At 38.8% G+C, this 25,764-nt stretch overlaps 1 protein-coding gene across 2 annotated transcripts in view; it reads right to left on the minus strand.

Moving 5' to 3' along the window:
* Window positions 1-25,764, minus strand: part of CRIM1 (cysteine rich transmembrane BMP regulator 1) — a 199,916-nt gene that overhangs the window by 13,902 nt on the left and 160,250 nt on the right. For both annotated transcript variants that reach the window (XM_087776384.1, XM_087776383.1), the window contains 4 exons: window positions 19,855-20,011; window positions 12,367-12,488; window positions 8,154-8,363; window positions 603-818 (listed from right to left, as the gene is read on the minus strand). In XM_087776384.1, the coding sequence (XP_087632510.1) occupies window positions 603-818; window positions 8,154-8,363; window positions 12,367-12,488; window positions 19,855-20,011 (705 nt within the window). The remainder of the gene's footprint in view (window positions 1-602; window positions 819-8,153; window positions 8,364-12,366; window positions 12,489-19,854; window positions 20,012-25,764) is intronic.

Genomic DNA, 25,764 nt, shown 5'->3' on the forward strand with positions numbered 1-25,764 from the left:
GAAAGCAAATCCTGTTACCTTCTTGACACTGTGAGGGAGTCTAGGAGGAATCTGGCACACCTGCTGGGCTGGAATGCTTTGATATTACTCAGTTGCCTTCAAGTCACTCTCAAATCATATCAGGTGAAGGTAAAAGCAAACAGAAGTTTTTTTAAGATCAAATCCCAAATAGATAAGATAGTAATCAAAAGATTCATAGAAACCAAGGCATGTAGAAAGGAAAAGAAACAAGCCTGTATCTGCCTAGCACTTTGTCTACTTTCGAAGTTTCTCTAATCCTTCTTGTTTCCATAAACGAGCCAGTGCATATTTCATAAACCTTCCAACTAAGGATTCTGGTTCTCATGCAACCCTTACATTTTTAGATTGCCTTCAAAGATGTTCAAACTTCAGGGCTGCAACTCCCCTTTACATATAAGATCTCTCTTGCACACAGTCAAGTTTTGCAGTTGAAACAGAGGAGTGCAGGCTCTCAATCCAAACTGCTAAAGAACAAAGGCACCACAACAACCAACTGTTCACATACTGAAACATTCAATATTCATGTCATACATTCTCAGATCAAGAAAGGACTCTAATGAAAGCTGACTGTCAATATATACCTGGGCACTGTGGACAGCAGGAGTCCTGGGTGCGGGTGGGGTTTTGACAGAGAAGAGGTGGGCAGACTTCAGTCTCACACAGGACACGTCCACTGTGGCATGTACATTGTGTGCAAGAATCAATATTCCATGTCTCTCCTTCTACAAAGTATTCCCCACCAGGGGCATGACAGATTGATGGACTGGTGAGCTCTGGCTTCTGCACAATTATTTCATCTGGGAAAAACAGAATTGGAAGACAGGCAAAATGAACGGTGTCTCTAATGATTAACAAATGTACTCAAGATTAATAATTTGTTATTATTGAAAATATTAGGAATAACAAAACCAGCTATATTCTTAATGAAGCTCTTTCAACTTTATGTCACTTTTGACTTTATGTCACCTGCATCTCACGGAAAATGAGAAAAATCTAAACAAGAAACAATTTGAGAATTAGTCTGAATAAATGCTAGTTAATATAAATCAGAGATAACTTCAAGCACTCTTGTCATTTCAGAAAAAAATCAAACCAACCTGTGATGCAGGAATTCCGAAAGACAACTGCCATTTTCTGAAACATTCTATTGATCAGACAGGTTCTTGACTGCTAAATATTAGCATCAGTGCAATTCCTGAAAGGATCGATAAGTATTCTTCCTGTCTGGGATTGTGAAAATTGAGATTCAACTGTCTGCCTTTAAGTTTCCTAAGTGATATGCATCTGTACCATTTGGTGCCAGATTAAAAAAAAAAAAAAAAAAAGAAAAAGAAAAACACAGGATCCCCTACCCAAACTCTTAAAAACATATAAGCACTTAACATTGGTGGAAGTGCTTCATCACTTTGTTCCATTAATAGCTAATTAAATAAATAATCTGCAGTCTTTGAAGTAAAAACTGGACCCAAGGAGATGCCACAGTGTGTAGACTCGTATTTCCAGTGACTGTATCTCACCAAATGAACCTTAATTCCTTTTCAAACAATTAATTACATTACCTATACAGCCCTGGCTAAAAGACTCACCCAGCCTCTAACCCAGGCAGTTCAGAGAATAGATTTGACCTCCTTCAAGTTAAGAAAGGAACTGAAACTGCTTCCCTTGTTCAACATGAATGTCCTCCAACCACTGGGGTATTAAGAAAATGGGAGAACTCTCTTTACCTCTTGGTGTTTCAAAAGAAAAAAGAAACCTGTCCTGCACTTTGAAAGCATTTAAGCACTTACCATCAAGAAAAAGTTATGCCATGAACTGCATCCTCATAGCCTGCTTAAAATGCTTTGAAGCCCACCCTGACATAAGGGGCAGTAAGTGCAATAGTAACTGCCAGCTTACCATGCTGGTTGCTTTGGACCTGGAGCGAGTCCACCAGCTTTTTCCATGCAATGTGCGTAGGAATCGAGATGCCTCACACAGCATGTTTTATTCAGCTACAGATGCCATGAGTTTGAAAGCTACATGGTACAATGTGAAGCTTCAGGCTTATAAGTGATGTTGTCCTTCAGCCTGAATTGAACCCATCTAACATTAGACAACTAAGTTAGGTGCCTATGTTAAGAACTGAGCTGCCTCAGGTTTCCTGTGGTATGCATAGAGGGGAAGAGAGACTGACTTCCAGGTAATGACTCTACATCTCTAATCTGCTTTCTGAAGGTCCCTTTCTCCTACTTAATTATAAAGATGCCTAATGTGAATATCATCCTAATCTAAATATCTTGGTTAACGACAGAAAAGTTAAATGTATAGCAGTTCCTCTAGTCATTTAGGCAGGCCAAGGCTCACAAAGTGCATGTGCTTCTCTCCACATTCGTAGCACTGCTGTACTTGTCTGCAGAATGGCATTTGTGCCCTTTGCTCTATGATATTGCCACGTAGAAGACACACCACTCAGTTATTTGTTTTCATTTCTGGAGAATGATCAGTAGAAGTCAAGGAACCCGACTCTGTCCGATCTTACTCTATTCACAAAGTACTCACGCATTTTTTCTTTTAGGGAATTATTTTATCTTTCACTGATTCGCTTATGCTATGCTTTTGCTATTCCTTACATTTATGAACCACATATGTGATTCAGTAGCATTTACCTGAAGTGAGATAGCTGGTCTGCTGCCTTGTCACTGTTTGTTTTTTATTTCAGCTGGAACAATATATTACATTTTATGCATTGGCATCCTAACTCACCATGGCAAAGGCAATACTGATTATTTTCTGGAAATTTTCTGAGTAGTCTCCTTTGCATTTAGTTCTCTGCAAAGTCACAGGCCTGTTTTACTACAGCTTGTATACTGTTCATAATCAGAAAAGCATAACCAGATAATACTGCTGTACATATGGTATTGCTTACTGCTCCCTTAGCAGCATTGATATTGATCTATCACTGCAGCTGAACTGCTACAAATGTACAAGTACTACATTCCTGAAGGAGCAGCTAGCCAAACAAACACACACTTTCTGGATAGCATGGTTCTGCAAAACACTAGCAGTTAATGACTTTTTAAATCTTACAGGAAACCTGGAGCTTTTCACAAGCATTGTGACAATCCACTTAAACCTCTTAATATATAGAAACACCGTTATAATGAATGTTGTAGCAGGCAAGGTATATCTTCCTCTGTTGAAAACTAACTAAATATGGAATTGAACATAACCACTTTTTTTCTTTGGTCTGAAAAATGACCTCTGAGAGCTGCCACTTCCCTGCTGATAGGTTAACAGTGCAATTCAAAACTCAGTACATCAGGATTGCTAATTATTTCAATATCCTTATGCCAGACACATTCGAGTGACATGCTCAGTCTCACAATTCCAAACTGCATTCCTACCTACTGAAAGCCATGATATTTATTTAACAACATCAGTGGGGAATCAATACATTCCAAAATAAAATCAGAAGTACATTTCTAACAAATATAAAACGTCAGTGGGGCAAAACAAAACCACACTGGGACTAATTTGGCCATATTAATTCATACACTTACATATGCAATCGGTTTAAAAAAATGCTGTGTCTGCCCTAGCATTGTAAGAGTTTACATCAAATACGACTTTGCTAACACAGAAGCTAGGTGACTAGTACCTTGAAAGCAGGAAAGATGTCAGACAGAGAAACCTATGCAGACACTGTATCTCAAAGGAACAGACACTACTGGGTAAGCAACTGCTCTTTTATACAAGACCCCAACATTGCTGGTGCTCAGAATCAAACACCGATCTCATCCACAAGAAATGTATAGCGTGAGAAGACAGGTACTGCTGATCTCATACTGATCTTTCTTCCACTAACTGAACATTAGACTTACGAATGGATTTACCCAAACTCATTCTCCGTACACAAAGTAACCAGCCACTAGTGCTGATGAAAGACCAAGATTAACATCACTCTTATTTGAATGCTCTGCGGTGTTCTGTATGTGTTAGGTAAATCAACACACACAAGTATGCTGATAGTAGAGTGAAATCAAGGATGAGTCTTGGTGACCTAACAAAAGAAATGCTGGAACTAGAACAACCATCCTACATTTTAAATTTTGAATCTTGAATGTTTATCTAATGCAAGACTGACATGCTAACCTGTCCCCATCCATTTGAAGTATACCATCCCCTACAATCATAGAATGGTTTGGGTTGGAAGGGACCTTAAATATCATCTAGTTCCAACTCCATTGCCATGGGCAGGGACACTTTCCACTACATCAGGTTGCTCAAAGCCCCATCCAACCCGGCCTTGAACAATTCCAGGGATGGGGTATCCACAGCTTCTCTGGGCAGCCTGTTCCAGTGCTTCACCACCCTCATAGTGAAGAATTTCTTCCTCATATCTCATCTAAATCTAGCCTCTTTCTGTTTAAAGTCATTACCCCATGCCCTATCACTGCAGCCCCTCTCCAGCTTTCTTGTAGGCCCCCTTCAGGTACTGGAAGGCTGCTGTAAGGTCTTCCTGGAGCCTCATCTTCTCCAGGCTGAAGAACCCCAGCTCTCTCAGCCTGTCTTCATAGGAGAGGTCCTCCAGCCCTCTGATCATCTTCGTGGCCCTCTTCTGGACTCGCTCCAACAGTCCATGTCCTTCTTATGTTGGGGGCCCCAAAGCTGAATGCAGTACTCCAGGTGGGGTATCATGAAAACAGAGTAGAGAGAAAGAATCACTTCCCTTGACCTGCTAGCCATGCTTCTTTTGATGCAGCCCAGGATATGGTTGGCTTTCTGGGCTGCAATCACACATTGCCAGGTCATATTGACCTTCTCATCAGCCAACACCCCCAAGTCCTTCTCCTCAGGGCTGCTCTCAATCCATTCTCCGCCCAGCCTGTATTTGTGCTTGGGATTGCCTCAACCCATGTGCAGGACCTTGCACGTGGCCTTGTTGAACTTCATGAGGTTTGCACGGGCCCACCTCTCCAGCCTGTCAGGGTCCCTCTGGATGGCATCCCTTCCTTCCAGTGTGTTGACCGGGCCCCACAGCTTGGTGTCATCGGCAGACTTGCTGAGGGTGCGCTCAATCCCACTGTCCAAGTCACCGACAAAGATGCTAAACAGCGCCAGTCCCAATACCGACCCCTGAGGAATGCCACTTGTCACTGGTCTCCACCTGGACATCGAGCCATTGACTGCAACTCTTGGAGTGCAACCATCCAGGCAATTCTTTATCCACCGAGTGGTCCATCCGTCAAATCCATGTCTCTCCAATTTACAGACAAGGATGTCGTGCGGGACAGTGTCAAATGCTTTGCACAAGTCCAGGTAGATGACATCAGTTGCTCTTCCATTATCCACCAACGCTGTAACCCCGTCATAAAAGGCTACCAAATTTGTCAGGCACGATTTACCCTTAGTGAAGCCATGTTGGCTGTCACCAATCACCTCCTTATCTTCCAGGTGCCTTAGCGTAGTTTCCAGGAGGAGCTGCTCCATGATGTTGACAGGCACAGAGGTGAGACTGACTGGCCTGTAGTTCCCTGGGTCTTCCTTTTTTCCGTTTTTAAAAATGGGGGTTATGTTTCCCCTTTTCCAGTCAGTGGGAACTTCACAGGACTGCCACGACTTCTCAAATATGATGGATAGTGGCTTAGCAACTTCATCTGCCAGTTCCCTCAGGACCTGCGGATGCATCTCATCAGGTCCCATTGACTTCTGCATGTACAGGTTCCTTAGATGGTCTTGAACCTGATCTTCTCCTACAGTGGAGAGTTCTTATAATACAATAATATACAAATTATTGTGAAAAGGTGAGTGACTACTGCAGGTACTCCAACAGTTCTGTGCAGCCCTGAATTCCAGCTAGTGCAAGTGGAAAATAACATCTCTGTCCAGTGACATGACTTTAGGAATATGACGTTCTGTATTTATTATTTGCTGTTTGGCTGCTCCTTCTGGAACAATATTCACAACTGAATCTTTTTGTTGTTGTTTTCTTAATATTTTTTTTTCCACACTGAGGTTTCATAGGGGAGAACTGTACTATTTAAGACAGACTGTGGATGTGTGTGTGTGCGCGCGTGGGGAGCTGGAGGAAAGAATGACAATACCTGATGGGATGCATATGGACCAAGACTGCATACTGCTCTGGAAAAAAAATGTGCTCCAAGCTGATAAAAGACTAAGGTTCCCTTTAAAAATCTTATGATTTCTAAATTCGTGATCAGACTAGCCAGATACTCAATAATGGAAGAGAAGGAAGCGAGCGAAGGATTGTTCCCCTAGTGTGCATAACTGGTGGGAGTATCCTCCTTAGTGTTTCCATCTCAGCTAAAAATTTCATTAATGGTTGTCATTACTAAGATGCTAAGCACTAAGAGCTCGGCCTCAGTAACCACTGCTAAATTACTTAGTATTGAAAATAGCTCTGCCTCCATGAAAGCCAGTGCCAAAAGCAACACCACAGCTGCCCGTGGAACCACAGGAACCACAGTGCCCAGTCTCCATACTGAGGGGAGGAGAGTGGTGCAGACTGAGAAAGGCTGAAAGGCAGACAGACCTTTTGGGAGTCCCACATCTCTTTGGGGACTATGTTTTTCCAGTTACCACAAGCTGTGAACTGGATTGGAGATCACAATTTGGCTAAGTAATCTGAACAGATTGGTTATCTTAGGTCTAGGGAGGATACACTCTGTCACTTTCAGAAAGAGGATCTGGCTGCTTATTTTGCCCCTAGGATTTCCTGTTCTTTACAAAGAATTTGAAGCAGTTCGTAATTTCTTATATCCTGCCAGTGCTGTCTTACCGGTTTGCTATTTATAGTAGTATCATGAGCCTCGTTGTTCCTACTTGTAACATGACTTCCAATAAAGTCACAGACAATATCACTGTATTACAAATTAATCTATTTAGCACATAAAATATTGCAGGAATAATTCTGAAGACAGAGGGCATTAATCTTACACTCTACCCACACTCTAATACCTTTCATAGATTTTTCATATTAACACTTATTACTAAAATTGTATTGGAATGCAACATTAATTGTACTTGGCCTTCCCACCTAAAGCGTTAAATTAATTGCTGTGGTTTCAGCTGGGATAGAGTTAATTTTCTTCCTAGTAGCTGGTATCGTGCTGTGTCTTAGATTTAGTGGGACAATAATGATAACATGTTGATGTTTTAGTTGTTGCTAAGTAGTGCTTACACTAGTCAAGGACTTTTCAGCTTCCCATGCTCTGCCCAGTGCACAAGAAGCTGGGGGGGAGCACAGCCAGGACAGCTGACCCAGACTGGCCAAAGGGCTATGCCATACCATATGACATCATACCCAGTATATAAACTGGGGGGAGTTGGCCGGGGGGCAGCGATCACTGCTTGGGGACGGGCTGGGCATCAGTCAGTGGGTGGTTTGCAATTGCATTGTGCATCACTTGTTTTGTACATTCTTTTATCATTATTATTATTATTATTATTATTATTGTTATTTCTTCTTCCCCTGCTGTCCTGTTAAACTGTTTTTACCTCAACCCCTGGGTTTTACTTTTTTTTTTTTCTCCAATTCTCTCCCGCATCCCACCAGGGGCAGGGGGGAGGGTAAGCGAGCAGCTGTGTGGTGCTTAGTTGCCAACTGGGGTTAAACCACGACAATAATCTTCTACTGCTGGTGGCACAGGAGCCTTCCCTCAGAACACAGAATCATAATGTTAAATTACTTAAGACATCTGTTTAAATGTGTACTTCTTTGAGAGGTTGTGAAACATAGATCAGGAGATGAATTTTAATAAAACTCCAAATTAAAAAAGAGAAAATGTAATGACTTATTAGAATATTTGCTATTATAGGTAACAAAATTGTACATGAGTATAAATTTGCTATTATAGCTAATATAGACTAGAAACTTCTTCTAGTTTAAAGATTTCAATGTATCAAAAATCAACATGTTAGCACCCAATACATGCATATGCTTTCAGTATTTAAGTTCCCATTTTTCACATCTGAGGTCGTAGTGAAAGCCCCTCATCATTTTATATTTGGTCATAGAAACCCTCATACATACCTATTACTGAATGATGCATGAGATTATTTTCACGTATTAGGAAACAGGACACATGTGAAATGAAACCCGATTACAAAGCATATAGAAGAAAGCATGTTACCTGGACATGATGGGCAACACTGCCCTGGATGTATGGTGGGGTTGTCACAATTAGGAACAGGGCAGGTGATCAAGGCACACATTTCCCGTCCGTTGTGACAGTAACACTCCCTGCAGCCATCATGCCAGCTCTCCTCGTTCTCATGTCGGCGCCCATCCATTGACAGGCAAGAGCCTGTTTTAACAGGAGGCATAAGAGAAGCGGTTGCCTCTGCAGAAAATCAAAGGAAAATGAAGTGTCCTGATAAGCATGTGTTGCTTAGGAAAAACCACACCAACTTCATGCCTGGATTGCATTTATTTTTGAAAGCACATATAAAATAAAGTGATTAATAATTCTATCATTTATGCTTAGAAATGAAGTAACAACACACATAAAACAATTAAAAGGTATACTGAAGGGGATGATAGGATGTAGTAGAATGTATTTCCTTGGAAAATATAATCACTTCTTCCTGTTGCACCTATACTGGTTTTAATCATACAGAAATGCAGTACCGGCTAAATAATATAAGAAAAAGGAAAAATGCAATGGAGGGAAAAAGCAGAAAGCATGAAGGATATTTAAAATAAAATATTTAAATATTACAGTGTATTAGATTATCTATAATGTGAGTATCTGATAAAAAGTAGAACATAAAAGCATGTACAAGAGCTAAGGATGCTCTTATATCGTGAATGACAAAAATTACAAGCAAGATCTAACGGGGTCATGCTAGATACTGGAACTATTTCATAAAACACTTTCCTATGAGAAATTATTTGTTTACATTACTATGATAAATGATATTTTTGGAAGATAACTGCTCTGACAATTTTATCCCTCATTCCTAGCTTTTACTGAGATGAGAATACAGTAGCTTGGACTACTTCATTACTTGCACTCAGCCAGAAAACGCAAGCAGTTGGTCTAGGGAGGATAAAGTCTCATTTGTATCTTAAGGGGTATTTAAGTGCTGCAGGATTCAGCCTCAGTATATTCTTTGTTAATCAGCAGAGTGAATTTAGACCCCAACACTCCCTCACCCACATCATTATGATGATGAAGGATTTAGGATCAGTTTGTCAGTGAACTGACTTGTTTTCAGTGGTATGTCAACCATGTTATGCTGATGCTTACATATATATAAGGTTATTTGTATTAAGTTGCTTATTTCATTTTCTTTTTAAAAAAGGATGCAGTATGAAAAGTAGTAATGTTTATATGTAATTTTAGTAAGATTTTTTTTTCTATATTTTTTTCAATAACATGTAGGTCAGCACTTCTTCAGCTGTTACAGATGTATCAAAGGTGGTCTAAGAGCCACAAGCAGATAGTACAAAGTTAGTTTGATGCATGTTATCAGAGTAAGAACCCAATACACAGAAATTACATTACCATACCATTTTATGAATTAAAAAGAAAAGCCATGGCATAAGGAAAAATACTTCTTAGAACAGACTTCATCCTATCTCATGAACAGAAACACTATGAAAAAAATTTACATTCCGTTACTACACTTTTATACTTTAGTATCAGTTTATATATTAATTCCTATTTGAATTAATATCACTGGAATACTGTCCTACATTAAAATGATTATTGACACAGGAAAGTCTGAGATGGTAATACCCTTCCCCTTAATAAATAATGATGTAACCAAACTTTTGTTGCTGAAATGTTCTAAAGTATACTCCAAAATTTGGAGAAACAAACCAAGCATATAGCAACTATTCAAAATTAACTTGACAAACAGAGATTGTTTTCACTTTTCAGTTTTTAATTAAAAATAGTATAAAAGATAATACTTAAAGAAGAAACCAAATGCCCAAATAGAAAATGGGAATAACTGGATAACTAGACGTATGGTTGAAACGATCTGGGATTATAGTAGCTCACAAGTAAAATGTGATGCCACTGCAGAGAAGGCAAGTTCAATCTAAGATACCAGTACAGGAGCACTGTAAATTGAAATGCAGTACTACTATCTCTACTAGTTTGAAGATTTTGCTACTGCTAAAGTACAATATCCAGTTTTTGAACTGTGATGAGAGACCAAAATAACTGGGTTTATTTGACTTAGGAAAAAAAAAAAACCACAAAAAAACATTTAGGGGGCTCTAATTGCAACCTCTTAAATATTGCAAGAATTCTAAAGGGAATGGTGTTTAGCTGTTCCATATGTCTGCTGAGCTTAGGACAAGAAGTAACTGGTTAAATTTGTAGAAAGGGAGACAGAAATATTGGAAAATTTATTTTCAAATGTCACATATTGGTAACCACAGGAAAACAGTATTTTAAAGAGAGGTGTTTTGTTCTGTTTTGTTTTGTTTTCTTTTCAGAGTGGAGATTCTTAATAACTTAACTCTTAGTCAAACATCTGTTAAGGATTATCCAGATACACTCTATTTTATGTGATGGCAGAGAAATGGACTCTTAGTTTTCCAGAGGACTACCCCAGCCCTGCACTTCTATGGTTTTACTTCTATTAATCCTAGCATAAGCTATTTCTGGTAGAAGCCATTTAGAAAGTGGAGCTAATTCACAGGCAGGGGATTTTACCCATCCCTTTCTCTTACTTATACATTTTGGGTCAAAATTTTAACAAGGACTCACAGCGCCCCTAGAACGTACTGGTGATTGCTCTAATTATTCTTGGACAAGTTGCTAATGAAATGATGCTGAAGTGATATGCTCATGGCTTGATATCTTTATGATCATGATAACAATAAATAGTACTTAGAGAGGGATCAAGTTATTTTCGCTAAACACTTGTGCAGGTTTTAAAATCCATCCTTGTTAAGGAAAGCACTTAAAAGTGTGCATACACGTAATTAGTAACCGAAGAGTTGCATCTGTTTATAGTCTGGGATGCAATTATGGCACATTTAAGAGAACATCTTGTGTATATTCCATCACAGCATCACGACAATCAGGAAAAGTGTATTGATTGTGAACATGGAGAAAAATGACAAGATAAGCAATGAGAATTGTCTCAATGGGACTCCATTCAGGAGCTACCCTTTCTTATTGCATTTTTAAAGTTTTTATTTCTAGTAAAAGCTATATATTGCAGCTTATGTCAGTGAAATCTCTCTCTACTTCTCATACCTGCAAGGTGCATTTATAATATTTCATTTTTTTTTTGCTAGAATTCTTAAAGTTTTGTTATAATTGTCTGCAGCGTATGATGTGGAAAAAATATAACGTTGGATCCTTCTGATTTATACGACTGCATGTTTGCCTTCACTACAGGAGAGTGTCTTCAGGAACTCATAGACTTTCTTCCAGTCCCATATTCCCATAGCTTGTCTTATTATATTTTATCATTTTTTAAAATGCAAAAGTAATAGCTGCTAAAAAAGTTAAGAATGGAGTCATTACACAAAGCAATGGGAAAATATTCAAACTTACTCGCCTATAGCTAGAAATCAAAACACACAAGTAAGAATCAAAGAAAATAAGCGTGAAAGAGCAGTTAGGATCAGAGAGAGCCAGAGCACAAATGAAAAGTTATTAAATGCATCACGTGGAGATGAGCAATGAAGGAAGCCTGATACCCAGACTAATACAAAACACGAACTGAAAATATCTTAAAAAAGAGACATGTTAAAAGCAGCACAAAACTAAAGCAGACAACTAATGAACATCTTATCTCAGTCTCCACCTCAAACTTGGTGGTTACAAGTTTGGGATGTGGCATGTGTGAAATCTTTAGCTTAAGAATACCCAGTCCTTTCTGCTGGGTAAGCACTCTCTCTACTCATTGTTCCTCGAGACTGCCTGAAAAGTGTCCAAGAAACAGTACTCTCATTTTAGGTGGTGTACAGGGCATCTATCAAATCCAAAACTTGAGTAAAGAAAAGATGATGATAAAGAAGCTAATATGAATGCTGCTACTGACACCCCCCCCCCCCCCAAGTAGCTTATATCTAGTAGTTACTTATTAAGACCCTGATCTAATTTTTATTAATGACTACGAACTGATTTTTTGGACTTTGTAATGGGAGATCAAAGTGGGGCTGAGGCTTTCTGTTGAAGCCACGATGAACACAGATAATAACAAACACCTGCAAAACAATACACTCTGCTGAGCAAAGTCGAACAGACTCCCCCACCAGTTACCATATTTCAATTCTTACATATTCTGTGCAGTATTCCTTTTCTTTTGCTCTAGCTTCCAACTGCTTTGAAAACAAGTTGTAATTAGAGGTGGTAATGCACTCACACCTACCTCTGCACTTGCAGATAACACAGCCATGATTGTTCTGCTGGAAGCCCATCGGACAGATTTTACCACAAGGCAGGTTCGGGCATTTCTTACACCGACAGATTTCACAGCCATGCTTGTTCTTCCTAGATGACCAAAATAATTTGTAAAAGGTCAGCAGGTCATTTGAAATATCTACATGTCATGATCTTTAAAGCAAAAGCATCCCCTAAAGAAGTGACTGATCAAGTAAAGAAAATTATCATTAACTGTCACCCTTAGGTTCAGTGAGTCTATGGGCTGTACAGGTCTCCATCCCTGGCATGTTCTCCCTCCACATGACTGGCAAAATCTCTGCATTTAGTACTTTCAAGCCATAGCAGATAATATAATATACGTATAATATACGTGCTTGTGGCTACTATGGATGATCAATTCTTTTTTCAAGTGAAAAAGTAGAAAGAATGACTTCTAAAACTGTGAAGAAGTTGGAGGGGTAGGTAGGAATCTGTTATAATTACTATGTTTTTAGAACACAAATTACTGTTAACTTTTTTCCTCCAACAATTGGTGAAGTACAGTAGATTTCCTCTCTTGCATATTAAAACTACAGAGAGATTTCTGAAAACATTAAATAAGCAGACATAAAGCTTACTTGAAAACTAGCACGTGAAATGCCAATAACCAATATAAAAAGTAGCAGACACACAGTAATATATTTTGAAGCAGAAAACCAGAGAACTCTTCAGCAGACAGAGTACGGAGAATCAAGAACACAAATACTTCCAAAGCTTCCAGGTGAAGCTAGGCAGGAGTCCAGAGCACCACCTGACAGCATCTCTTCTCAGCACCACAAACATGCTGCTTTTGAGAATCCTATACCAAATATTTGATTGTCTTTTTTTTCAAGAAGACAGATAATACCATTCAAACTCTAGGCACAAGTGTACTATTTCCCTTCATATACAGATAGAGTAATTTTCTGTGCCTTCTCAAGATACAGGGGAAAAAAAAGTTGTAAGAAGAAGTTCAAGACAAAGAGGGGTAAACGACCCAGTAAATGATTTTCATGAGTCTGCTGATAAACGTATCGCTCTAATGCCGTAACTCACTAAAACTGGGAAAAACATTTATTGGGAAACTGCTGGATCCCTCATTGAATATTACACCATTAAATGCACACCAGTTCCCCCCAAAACAAAGAAAAGACATGGGAAGTTAAAGAACATCTAGAGGCATAGAGAAGAAATAAATTATGTAAATCGCTAGAAAGCCTGACTTCAAGCTCTAGAAAACTTTTATTTAATTTTTAGTTAAAAGACTGAGGAAAACAAATTGTCACACAGTAGGATGGAGAATGGAAGACTTTCTGTCCTATCCATTTATTTTTTCCTCCTTAATCTCTGTAACCGCAGCCCTTTTAGTATCAAAAGAAATGCTTCTTTCCATTAACGTGTAGAGCTTTCAAACAGTGAACTCTATTGAGCTGGATTTTTTCAGACAATTGTGAAAAGGTTTTGGTTTCTTTAAAGATGCACAAACTCAGATTGTTCCAAGTACTAACCTTTGACAGTCTATAAAAAAAAAACAAAACACCACACAATCATGATGATTACTCCTTAATTTTTCATTCTCTAATATACTTCTCTTCAAATACTTGCTTCGTTAGTCTCCTATTTGTGACCAAAGTTTTACATTAAAATAGAGATTTGTCTTCCATTACATCCCATGCTTTTGATGGTCATAACAGGCTTGGAAGTCACATAAGGTTTGCTATTTTAGAAAAGAAATTGGCATGATAGCAGTAAAGAACTGAACAAATGTACTAAACAACTGCAAATCTGAATAATTTTAGCACCAAAGTAAGACTTGAAGTGAAATGATCTTAAAATATTTCTTACCACAATTTTAGCCCTTTATACTACAAACTGTTACATACATAGTTATTTTTAAATGTTATTACTTTCATTCAGTGCAATTAGTCATATGCTTTGTAGACAGTGACAAGATTAGGGTGCTCATTTCCAATGTTTGGTTTTGGGTTTTTTTAGTTTTTTTTTTTTTTTTTAAATTACAATCATCTTAAGACTTACTAAACACTCCTCATTTAAAAATACCAACCAACCATTATACATAATTAAATTACATTCTATATTTAAAACCAGAACTTAAATTGAAGATTATTTTCCAATTAGCTTAAAAAAGTTTAAAGTTCATTTTTTTTCAGGTGCACACAAATGCAAGGGAAAGATCATCCCAAAGACAGGGTTCCTTAAACACTAGCATCAGCTTGAAATCAGCTTTTTTTAAAACATCTTGGTCTTACTCCCAGCTACCATACTATGTCCATTAATATTTGCTGTAATTTCTAAAATGTTTTTGCTACATAGTTCACATAGATTTTCTAATAAAACTGTTTTGTGCCCACTTCAGTTAAAAAAAAAAAAGGAGAAAGAATACTGTGTTTCAGCTTATCTAAGCACAGAAAGCACATACGGAAATATGTAATTTTCCCCTGTAGGTCAAGATACTAAATGAGTCATAAATACAGGCTAAAAATTACTACTCTTTACAACAAGCAGTGTAATTCTGTGAGAGGCTGAACATTGTATTTTTTATAATGCCTTCTATTTGAAGATGAGCCTTGTGGTTCACTGCTAGCCCATGGAGCAGTCCTGGCCTGTGTGATGTTTTCACCAACCTCCCACGGCTCCTCTGAAAGGGATACGCTACAATGGGGCAGACAGCATGCCTTGGACTGGGGAGTGCCTAGGCAAGTCATTACATGGTCCAGATCTGATACTCTGCAAGTCAACGTCTGATCAATGTGTCACTTTATCATGTCTAGGACTTCAAATGGATAGTTGCAAATTGCAAGATTCAATATTTATGCTTTTTAACTTTAACCTGTTTATTATTTTTCTTTTGTTTCACTAAATTCCAGATACTTTCAATTTCTGAAGATCTGAGTTTACATTTTGAAGCTTATTACTTGGCAGTTTTAGTCTTCCTCAGATGTACAAATTAAAAAAAAAAAACAGGAAATAAAGCCTGTCTTATTATTCTCTTCTTCAACATCATAAACCTTACTATTTTTCTAAATTTTTCCTACTCTTATGTGACAGCATCATACGGTTTCTTAGACACTGTCTGCTTCCTCCATGAGTTTAGAAAAATCACTTGAATTTGTGCCTGATATTTGTATCCTTTAACAGATTATCCTTGGCACATGATTGACACTGAAAAATACTTGCACCTGGGACTAAGCATCTCTGTGTTTAAAGTGCTCTTGCAGCTCATGGACAGTACTCATAGGACTTTTCCTATCTGTCTCAGAAACTGAGATATCACTTCTTTATTACAGGAAAGCATTGCAGGAAAATGAATGACTTGATCGATTTCTTTATATAAAGCTAGGCCCATCTATCTTTTTTCTCTTCAGTCCTCTTTGGTTTTCATTCAGAAGACTGAACCATTTCTGGGTAGATAGACAGTATTAACACAAGCTTCAGGTATGTCCATGTCCACATTGAAGAAGATGGCACAGACACCTTCAGACTTCCCCATACAATCAGCTAGATTATAATCAACACATACCACAAATTTCTTAACAATAATCACCTTAACTGCTGAGGCACAGGTATCAGCAGGATGATACTCACAGATCACACAGACTAAGGGACTCTATAGATCAAGAGGATTGCACTCAAACACAGAAAAGCAGTTTATTAAGGCGCAGAGTATCTTAGGCTCTATTCTTGGGTTCTTATCTTTCTCTAAAGAAGTAAAAGCAGAGTATGTAAGGCATCACACAATATGATGTGATAAGGCTAAATGGAAGACGCACAACTAGAGAACAGCCTCAACTTACACAAGGTAGGCTTCTGTGGTGTGTATCAAAAAGCAATGCTATGAGGACTTCAACGGCCTAATGTCTGCACCTGCATTTTCAGATCAGATTTAATTTACATGCTTTAAAGTGAAGTAGAAATCTATATTCTATCCCCCTACTCTTAATGGAGGGAAATAAAATAAAACTTCAATTTCCAAATGGGGTATTAATACTGATTTTTAGAGATTTCTCCTTTAAGGCCTTTCAAAATAATGCAGACATATTTCACCTAAAGTGCAACAAGAGAAGGCCAGCAGAATTATTTCAGATTTTATGTTGTTGTTCAAAAAGGCATTCTTGATGATTTATACCGGTGTGTCAGAGTAAAACCCTTAACATCACAGGTCAAATTCATTGCAATCTGAGGGTCATCTTCCAGTTATACATAAGGATCTTCCTCATCTTTGTTTAAAACTTTCTTTAGAAAACCAGTTAAGTCACAGTTCATGAGAGAGAGACCATGGAAGTCAGACCTCTCAAACCAAGTAACAAGTTTCTGAATTAATCAAAGTTTATTAATTCATTAATTAATTCAGTTCACATGGAACAGCCTACTTCACTGCAAAGCTAGCAATACTAAAAAGTAGCATAGAAGACAACAGTAAAGAGAAACTTCTGCTTAAGAAAATGAAGCAAAAATCAGAAGTTGCTGAGTAAAAATATATGTAAGCAGAAGTAAGGGGCGCATCTTTACTGAAAGCTAAGGAAAAAAACAGGACCAAAGAAAATACTATTCTTTTTAGCAGTTATACATAGTCTGGTCACTAATGAGGTAGACTTAAATCAAGAACGTTACTACCAGTCACACACACTAGGAACACAGGCCCAGGAATGGAAACTTACTGTCTTAACTTATCTTAAAAGAATACTTGCTTTTCCCTGATGATTCAGACTGTTGAAGGTAAAAAAATATTCAGTTCACCACAGGTTATTAAGGTCTCTACTATGTTCCATTTAAAGCTGCAAAAATACTGTCCACTTTCCTCTAAACAAAAATTATAGTTTATATAACCAAACCAGACGAAGCTGCTCATTATGTGGAAGAGAGTGTTTCTTCCTAAATCCATATTGTTGGGAAAGGTATTGTACAATAAACTAAAAGAATGTAACAGTAAACAATACATTTACACAAACAAAACACATTAACAGTAAATGACTTTGGTAAGTATAATTCAGAACAATCCTTATCAGCAGTAGAAAAACATTTTTAACACTTCTGTGTGACATTTACATTGGGACTGCTAGTGAAGAAAACCAGTAGTTTAAAATGAAAGAAACCAGAAGGAGAAACAAACTTGACCGCTTTAGATACCACAGAAAAGTCAAAGAATAGAGTTAGCTGGAATGGAAATAAACACCTAGACTTTGGTTCATGAATATATTCAAGCTATTTCTGTATAAGTCCAAAAAGGCAATGACAATAGACATTAAATAGACCTTATTTAATAGTTTTCTCATATTATAACTTTTGAATAGGCTAAATCCTTGAAAATAATAATTTATGCACTTGTAATATTAAAATTAAAAAAAGCTTTTCCTGTTCCAAGCTGAACGATATTCAGTCACACTGAGTAAACAGTAAAAAATTCTGTAGTTCATACCAGCTGTCTCTGCTGTTATGCAAATACATGCATGCACACACTCCTTGAGCATGTGGATGAAAAAAGGCTTCTAGGATTCTGTTCTGATAGCTTTAAGTTATTGACCCTGCTACAGACAATAAATTAAGAGCTACAATACAGAAAAAGTATAAACCTGAAGTATAAAGATCTAACAAACTTAGTATGCCCTTTAAGTATCACATTAGATTAATCTGCTGAGTTTATAAATCAGTTTGAAAAATAACCAGTAACTGAGTATCGTTAATGAGAATTTGTTTTTAAAACACAAATATAAAACAGAAATTAAAAGAAATGTTCAGATATAGAATCTGGTCCTGTACTTGCTACTGAAGATGCTTTATGTATTGTGAACAAAAAAGAGGGCTTCCATCTTTGTTGCAAATAGCAATGAAATATATTCTGATGGCCATTATTCAGAATTTTTCTCTCTTCTGTGCCAAAGTTCAAAATCAAATATAAGCTAGGGCAAATGATTTCAGTGCCCCTTGAGAAATGGTTACACCATATGAGGACTATATGGCAATTTCCAGTAAATGCTTCAAAACCGTGACTCAATGTTTTCGAGGAAAACATACTCTTCAAATGTTCTTATTTCTTCTTTTTTTTTGGCTGTGTATTGCAGCATATTTGCGCCATTATTGTTCCATGGGCTATGGGTCTGCTTTTTGTTTGATGTAATACCACCTCCTGTTTAGCACCATGCACAATGCAAGAGCTGTATGGGCAATAAGAGGGAGGTCAACCAGAACACTGTATTCACCTAAGCAGAACACCACTCTGTGGCTAAGAATAGCATGAAGATTAAAGGGAGGTGTAAGGCTGGTATTATCTCTCTCTCGCCTTTTTTTTTTTTTTTTTTTTTTTTTTTACATTGGCAGCACAACTGGAGAGAATACAAGTTGTTCACTAGCACCACCTATGAGCAGAGCTGATTAAATCTGTGGGAATATCACTGTTAGAGCTTGATTTCTGTTTTTCTAAAATCTCTGGTATCTCTCTGATCATTCAGGTTCCACTGTATTTTGATTCCTCCAAACTTTATTAAAATCACGTACTAAGAGGAGGACACACTACACTATAGATTACTGTTATAAAAACCTGCAGTGTTTATGAACAAGTGTCAAACAGAACTCCAAGATGAACTGGAAATTAAAGGGGTATTAGTATCACACACTGAGAGTTGCAACATTAGTAAACTTCATTACAAATCCTAAGAAAACAAATTACATATGAACATTATCTGAAGATCAGCTGTCGTGAGGTAGAAATTAAACTGTTATGAAAAGCAGGCAGTAACATGGAATGGACCCATCAAAAATAAAATATATTGGTAAAATATGTATAGAAGCTACCAGACTGATTACTAAGAAATTTCTATGTGACAAAAGATCTGCCTAGTTTTTGTCACCTGTTCCACAAATGAATAAATACTGCAAATATTTCCTTTTATGGAGAAAGAACTCCGGCAACAATACAGGTTTTGAACACATTTACAAAAACTTAGATAAGCAATGGTACTGTTCTTCCTGAATCCTGTAAAGTAACTATCAGAAATATCTCGCTAAAACTAGTGTGCTGTCATATCGACATTAAAAAAACCTTGAAATATTATAAAATCATTTGATTAAAATAAGTGGGCTACAAAATGAAAGGGTATCACAGCAGAACATGCAATCAGCATTTCAAAAGGCTACATGCAAGAGACGTTACTTGTAAGTAGCTTTTTCATCTTGTTCATCAAATATTCTTCAAAAAAATTTAAGCACTGCTTTGCTTTTATAATCTGCTGCTGTTTTTTAGTTGCCATTTCTTAATTTCTTGATCAAAAGCCTTTTTGAAGAATACTTTCAGTCTCACAGCAAGTTATGACATTTCTGTTTTCCTACATTTTCCTCTGCTTTGCCACAAACTAAACACAAGTACGTATGCCTGGATTTTGCATATTTTCAATATGTACAGGGATTACATTAAATACGCTTTCAGGATGAGAATACGTACAAGTATCCAAAGGGACAGTACTTGTCACATACAATGGGTTTGCACTTCTTAGGCCGCGGTCGGCACTGACAGATCTCACAGTTGTGGACATCAGTCTGGAAGCCGAAGGAACAGTCCAAGGAACAGCCCGAAATGAGGCCAGTGCACAGCTCCTCCCCTGTGAAGGACACGTGCAGGTTATCACAATGTGAAAACTGTTTATACCAGACAAATGCATATTTAGCAGACTAAATCTTCTGTTCCTTTTTACTTCATAACTTTTTAAATACTGGTAAGCCTTACCTGCGGACTGTCCTAATTTAAAAATATTCAACAGACTTCTCCAGTAATGATCCAAACCATATGAGCAGTCACTATAGGATGTCTTCAGTTCCAGTCAAGAACTTAGGGGTCTGGTACCCTAAACTAATATAATTTTATGAACAGATGCACAGCCAAAGGAGTCCAACATCCATGACTGTTAGCCTTCAATAAAACATTTAAAATAACATATACTTTCAATACATTATACAAGTTTAATAGGTTTCTGTTCAATATAGAGCATCTTTATTTCTCCTCTATTTTAAACAGAACTGAAAGGCTGGGATATATTCGTGACTTTTATTCCTTATGCTGTTTGCTGTCAACTGTTTGGTGATCAAGACCTGCTTTTTGAAAATATAATTGTAATACCCGAAGAGGTGATCTAAGCTTAGAGATGCTAGACTAAAAGACCTGTCTCTTCAAGTCTGCTACCATGTTTTATCAGCCTCTTGTGACGTAAGGCAAATGCTGGATTGTTGGCATCTCAATTTCTCCAGTACAGAGATAAACAACGGTCATTATATTCACTCTCATTAGAACATACTATTTTGAGAATGATCAGTTTCTTTTTGTTCTTGTTGAAAGAAGTGGTGCCAGAAAAACACTCTTAACATACTCTGGGATACAAAATTCATTTACTGATTGCAGAGGTGAGAGGAAGCAGAAAATAATTATTTTTGTTACACTAGGGATGCAAAACACAGTAAAAAAATGACCATTACAATAGCCAAAGTAAGATCAAAATAGAAAAAGAAGGAAATATAATTCTTCAAGATAACAATATGATGGGTGATATCCAAAGGGTCAATTTCCAGAGTGATATTCAAAGGACAGCTCATCTCCAGTTCAAACATCCACACCACTGCAAAATGCTCATTATACAGAGGGTGGCTGCTGAGTGCTCCTCCAGATGTGCTCCTCATTAGTGCTCTGAAGACCACTTTCCTTTAGGGATATGGACATTTAGAGACAGGGTTTTCCAAAGAGGAGGTCATCTCATTGACTTATTCTGTTCCTTACACTACTTCTGTGGGTCTGAAATGTGAAGATAATCTTCATGTCTCTAACAGGGTAATACACAGTAAACGGAAGGAATCCTTGCTTTACTTAAATGCTTTCTCTTCTGTTTTTGTTTTGTTGCATTTAAGACTGCAAAATATAGCATAACCTACTTATAAAAACAATGGGTAGACTTAACCAGATGTGGTTAAGCTAAGATTTTCCTTATCTATTCTGCTAGGTTAATGCTCATTTGGTAAAGAAGTCATGTTTCTTAGTATACCAGAGTGAGACTGAAGCCTTGCAGAAAACTGGCAAATTCGCTGCCTACTTCTGTGGTGGAATTCGGGCATACAAGTGCCGTGCAATGTAAGAGCCGTATTAACCCAAACAGCAGCTCTCAGTTTAAGTAGGATGAAGATCATCATCATATTCATGGGTCCTACCTCTCCATCTTTATGCAAATTTGGTGTCTGAAGCTAAAAGGGTGCAAATTTATTTGTCATTCAGAATACAGAAGAATAAATGCCAGAACCTTTCACATGTAGTTCTAGAGGTTGGCTTTGTCAGCAGAGCACCAATGTCATATATTTAAGCATTTACCCTCTGTCAGATCTAACCTTTGAGAGCAATGGTAACCCTTATCTCAGGTTCTTGCTTTGCTCAGAGACACATATACAAAGATCTTCGTGAAGTCTTACAAGCTTTTGAAGGATAGAGTTCAGGTTGATCTATCAAGAATACTAGATCTTTCTAACATGTAGCCACTAATGCTGATTTAAAAACATTGTAATGCAGAGGAAATTCAGATACTCTTCTCTGGCAAAGAGTGATGTACATACAACGCAAAGAGAAAGACGTTCCTTGAAGCAAGTTAAAATAATGAAAAACTTCCTTTTTTAAGGAGCTTTTACAGTAGGATGTTTGTACAAAATTATTCCCCAACAGCATATAAGGGATAATAAAATTAAACTTTTCGTTATGCATGACTTTATAAGGTAGTCATAATTTTTAAAGTTAGACTTGAACTTCATAAATAATGTATGGGAAAGAAAGGAGAGTTTACAGCCTTTGGAAGAAGGAGCAGGCAACTCAGGAGGACTACAAGGATGTCATGAGGTTATGCAGGGAGAAGATTAGAAGGGCCAAAGTCCAACTAGAACTTAATCTGGCTACTGCTATAAAAGCCAACAAAAAAGTTCCTATAAATACATTAGCAATAAAAGGAGGGCTAAGGAGAATCTCCATCCTGTATTGGATGTGGGGGGAAACATAGTGACAAAGGACAAGGAAAAGGCTGAAGTACTTTATGCCTTCTTTGCCTCAGTCTTTAATATTCAGACCAGTTGTTCTCGAGGTACCCAGCCCCCTGAGCTGAAACACAGGGACAGGGAGCCCCCATAATCCACGTGGAAATGGTTAGCGACCTGTAACACCACATAGACACGCACAAGTGTATGGGGCCGGATGGGATCCACCCGAGAATACTGAGGGAGGTGGCAGAAGTGCTCACCAAGCTGGTTTCCATCATCTACCAGCAGTCCTGGCTAACTGGGGAGGTCCCAGTTGACTGGAGGTTAGCAAATGGTGACGCTCATCTACAAGAAGGGCTGGAAGAAGGATCCAGGGAACTACAGGCCTGTCAGCCTGACCTCAGAAAGGTTATGGAGCAGATCATCCTGAGCGCCATCATGTGGCACGTATGGGACAACCAGGGAATTAGGCCCAGTCACAGCATGGGTTTATGAAAGGCAGGTCCTGCTTGACTAACCTGATCTCCTTCTATGACAAGGTGACCCACTTAGAGGATGAGGGAAAGGCTGTGGGTGTTGTCTACCTGGACTTTAGTAACAGCTTTGACACTGTTTCCCACAGCATTCTCCTGGAGAAACTGGCTGGTCATGGCTTGGACAGGCGTACACTTCACTGGGTAAAAAACTGGCTGGATGGCTGGGCCCAAAGTGTTGTGGTGAGTGGAGTCAAATCCAGTTGGTGGCTGGTCACAATTTGTGTTCCCCAGGGCTCAGTATTGGGGCCAGTTCTGTTTAATATCTTTATCAATGATCTGGACGAGGGGATTGAGTGCACCTTCAGGAAGTCTGCAGATGACACCAAATCAGGTGGGAGTGTTGATCTGCTGGAGGGTAGGAAGGTTCTACAGAGGGGCCTGGACAGGCTGGATTGATGGGCCAAAGCCAATCATACGAGGTCCAACAAGGATAAGTGCCAGGTCCTGCACTTGGGTCACAACAACCCCATGCAACACCACAGGCTTGGGGAAGAGTGGCTGGAAAGCTGCCCAGCAGAAAAGGACCTGGGGGTGCTGGTTGACAGCCAGCTGAATGTGAGCCAGCAATGCACCCAGGTGGCCGAGAAGGCCAATAGCATCCTGACTTGTATCAGGAATAGTGTGGCCAGCAGGACTAGGGAAGTTATTGTCCCTCTGTACTTGGCACTGGTGAGGCTGCACCCCAAGTACTGCGTTGAGTTTTGGGCCGCTCACTACAAGGAGGACATTAAGATGCTGGAGCGTGTCCAAAAGAGGGCAGCGAAGCTGGTGAAGGCTCTGGAGCACAAGTCTTATGAGGAACGGCTGAGGGAGCTGGGGTTGTTTAGTCTGGAGAAGAGGAGGCTGAGGGGAGACCTTATCACTCTCTACAACTGCCTGAAAGGAGGTTGTAGCAAGGTGGGGGTCGGTCTCTTCTCCCAAGTAACAAGTGACAGGAAGGAAAGTGACAGAGGAAGTGGCCTCAAGTTGCAACAGGGGAGGTGGTAGTAGCACCAGTACCCCCACATCCTTCTCCTCAGGGCTGCTCTCAATCTTTTCATCCCCCAGCCTGTATTGATATGGGGGATTGCCCTGAGCCATGTGCAGAACCTTGAACTTGGCCTTCTTGAACTTCATGAAGTTTGCACAGGCCCACCTCTCAAGCCTGTCAGGGTCCCTCTGGATGGCATCCCTTCCCTCCAGTGTGTCAACCAGGCCACACAGCTTGGTGTCGTCAGCAAACTTGCTGAGGGTGCACTTGATCCCACTGTCTATGTCATTGATGAAGATATTAAACACCACTGGCCCCAGTACAGACCCCTGAGGGACACCACTCATCACTGATCTCCATCTGGACATCAAGCCATTGACCACTACCCTCTGGATGCGACCATCCAGCCAGTTTGCTATCCACTGAACAGTCCGCCCATCAAATCCCTGTCCTTCCAATGTAGAGAGGAGGATATTGTGGGGGACTGTGTCAAAAGCCTTACAGAATTCCAGACAGATGACATCTGTAGCTCTTCCCTCCTCCACTGATGTAGTTACTCCATCATAGAAGGCCACTAGGTTGGTCAGGCAGGACATGCCCTTGGTGAAGCCGTGATGGCTGTCTTGAATCAACTCCCTGTCCTCCATGTGCCTTAGCATGGCTTCTAGGAGGATCTGTTCCATGATCTTCCCAGGCACAGAGGTGAGGCTGACAGGTCGACAGTTCCCAGGGTCCTCCTTTTTACCCTTTTTAAAAATGGGTGCAATGTTTCCCTTTTTCCAGTCTGCAGGGACTTCACTTTACTGCCATGACTTCTCGAATATCATGGAGAGTGGCCTGGCAACTACATCAGCCAATTCTCTCAGGAATCTGGGATTTATCTCATCAGGACCCATAGACTTATGTATGTAATAATAATGATTCCTCAAAATCCCAAAGCCAAATATGCTTTTGTTTTCAGTCTTCCATTCTGTTTTGATTACTTTGATTTGGTTAGTGAAACTGCTTTTCAGACATGCAAACCAAGTTTTATGTGTAAAGTTAATACATTTTATTAAAAGGGTCAAGGTGTCTAGGACAGTGCTATACAAGGGATGAGACACTGTCTTCCTCCAAGTAGCTCATGATGTTAAATATACTTAAAACTCAAATAGCTGACAATATTAACCAGAAGATCCTGTCTCAAGGCAACATCTTCCCTGCTTAATACGTAGCGAGTTAAAAAGTGAAAATTCTTTTGAGGATAAGGGGCCAAGAAAGGAAAGCTCTTCAGAGCCTTGGGATGGATGACTGACGAACCATCACCGCCTCTCAGGAATGGACACCGAAGAGGACACAAAATAACATCAAAATTCTGGCTATGTCAAATGTACAGGGAAAGTTTGCTGAAGTCAATACGGACCACTGTTCACATCTGAACTTACTAGCATTATGTCAATGCTATATGAGGACATCAGAATAATCTACACATACCTCTCCTGACAGAGTTTTGTTATTGCTAAAATTAACATGTTTTCATACTTAAATTTCTGATGGTATGACACTACAAGCTGTGGAAGTAGCTTTTTAAATAGTTTTTGAAAAACATTCTCTGTGAAGAAATACAGTGTCATGAAAATCAGAAAGTGAATTCTGATCTGCTTTCTGACTTCACATCTAACCATCTAATTTTCTCCTACTGAAACATTATTAAAAACATGACAATTACAGGCAGTCTCAAACTGAGGTACCATCTGGTACACCTAAAAAGTTTATGTCTGCTGCACAGGTCTGTTGAAAACCCTAGTCCACCATTTTAAACCAGGCGTGTTTTTTTTTTTCAGAAAAGAGTGTGAACCATCAATTTTAC

Source organism: Nipponia nippon, unplaced genomic scaffold, assembly GCF_047370975.1.
Source record: "Nipponia nippon isolate SJK-2023a ecotype South Korea unplaced genomic scaffold, ASM4737097v1 scaffold_4, whole genome shotgun sequence".
NCBI lineage: Eukaryota > Metazoa > Chordata > Aves > Pelecaniformes > Threskiornithidae > Nipponia > Nipponia nippon.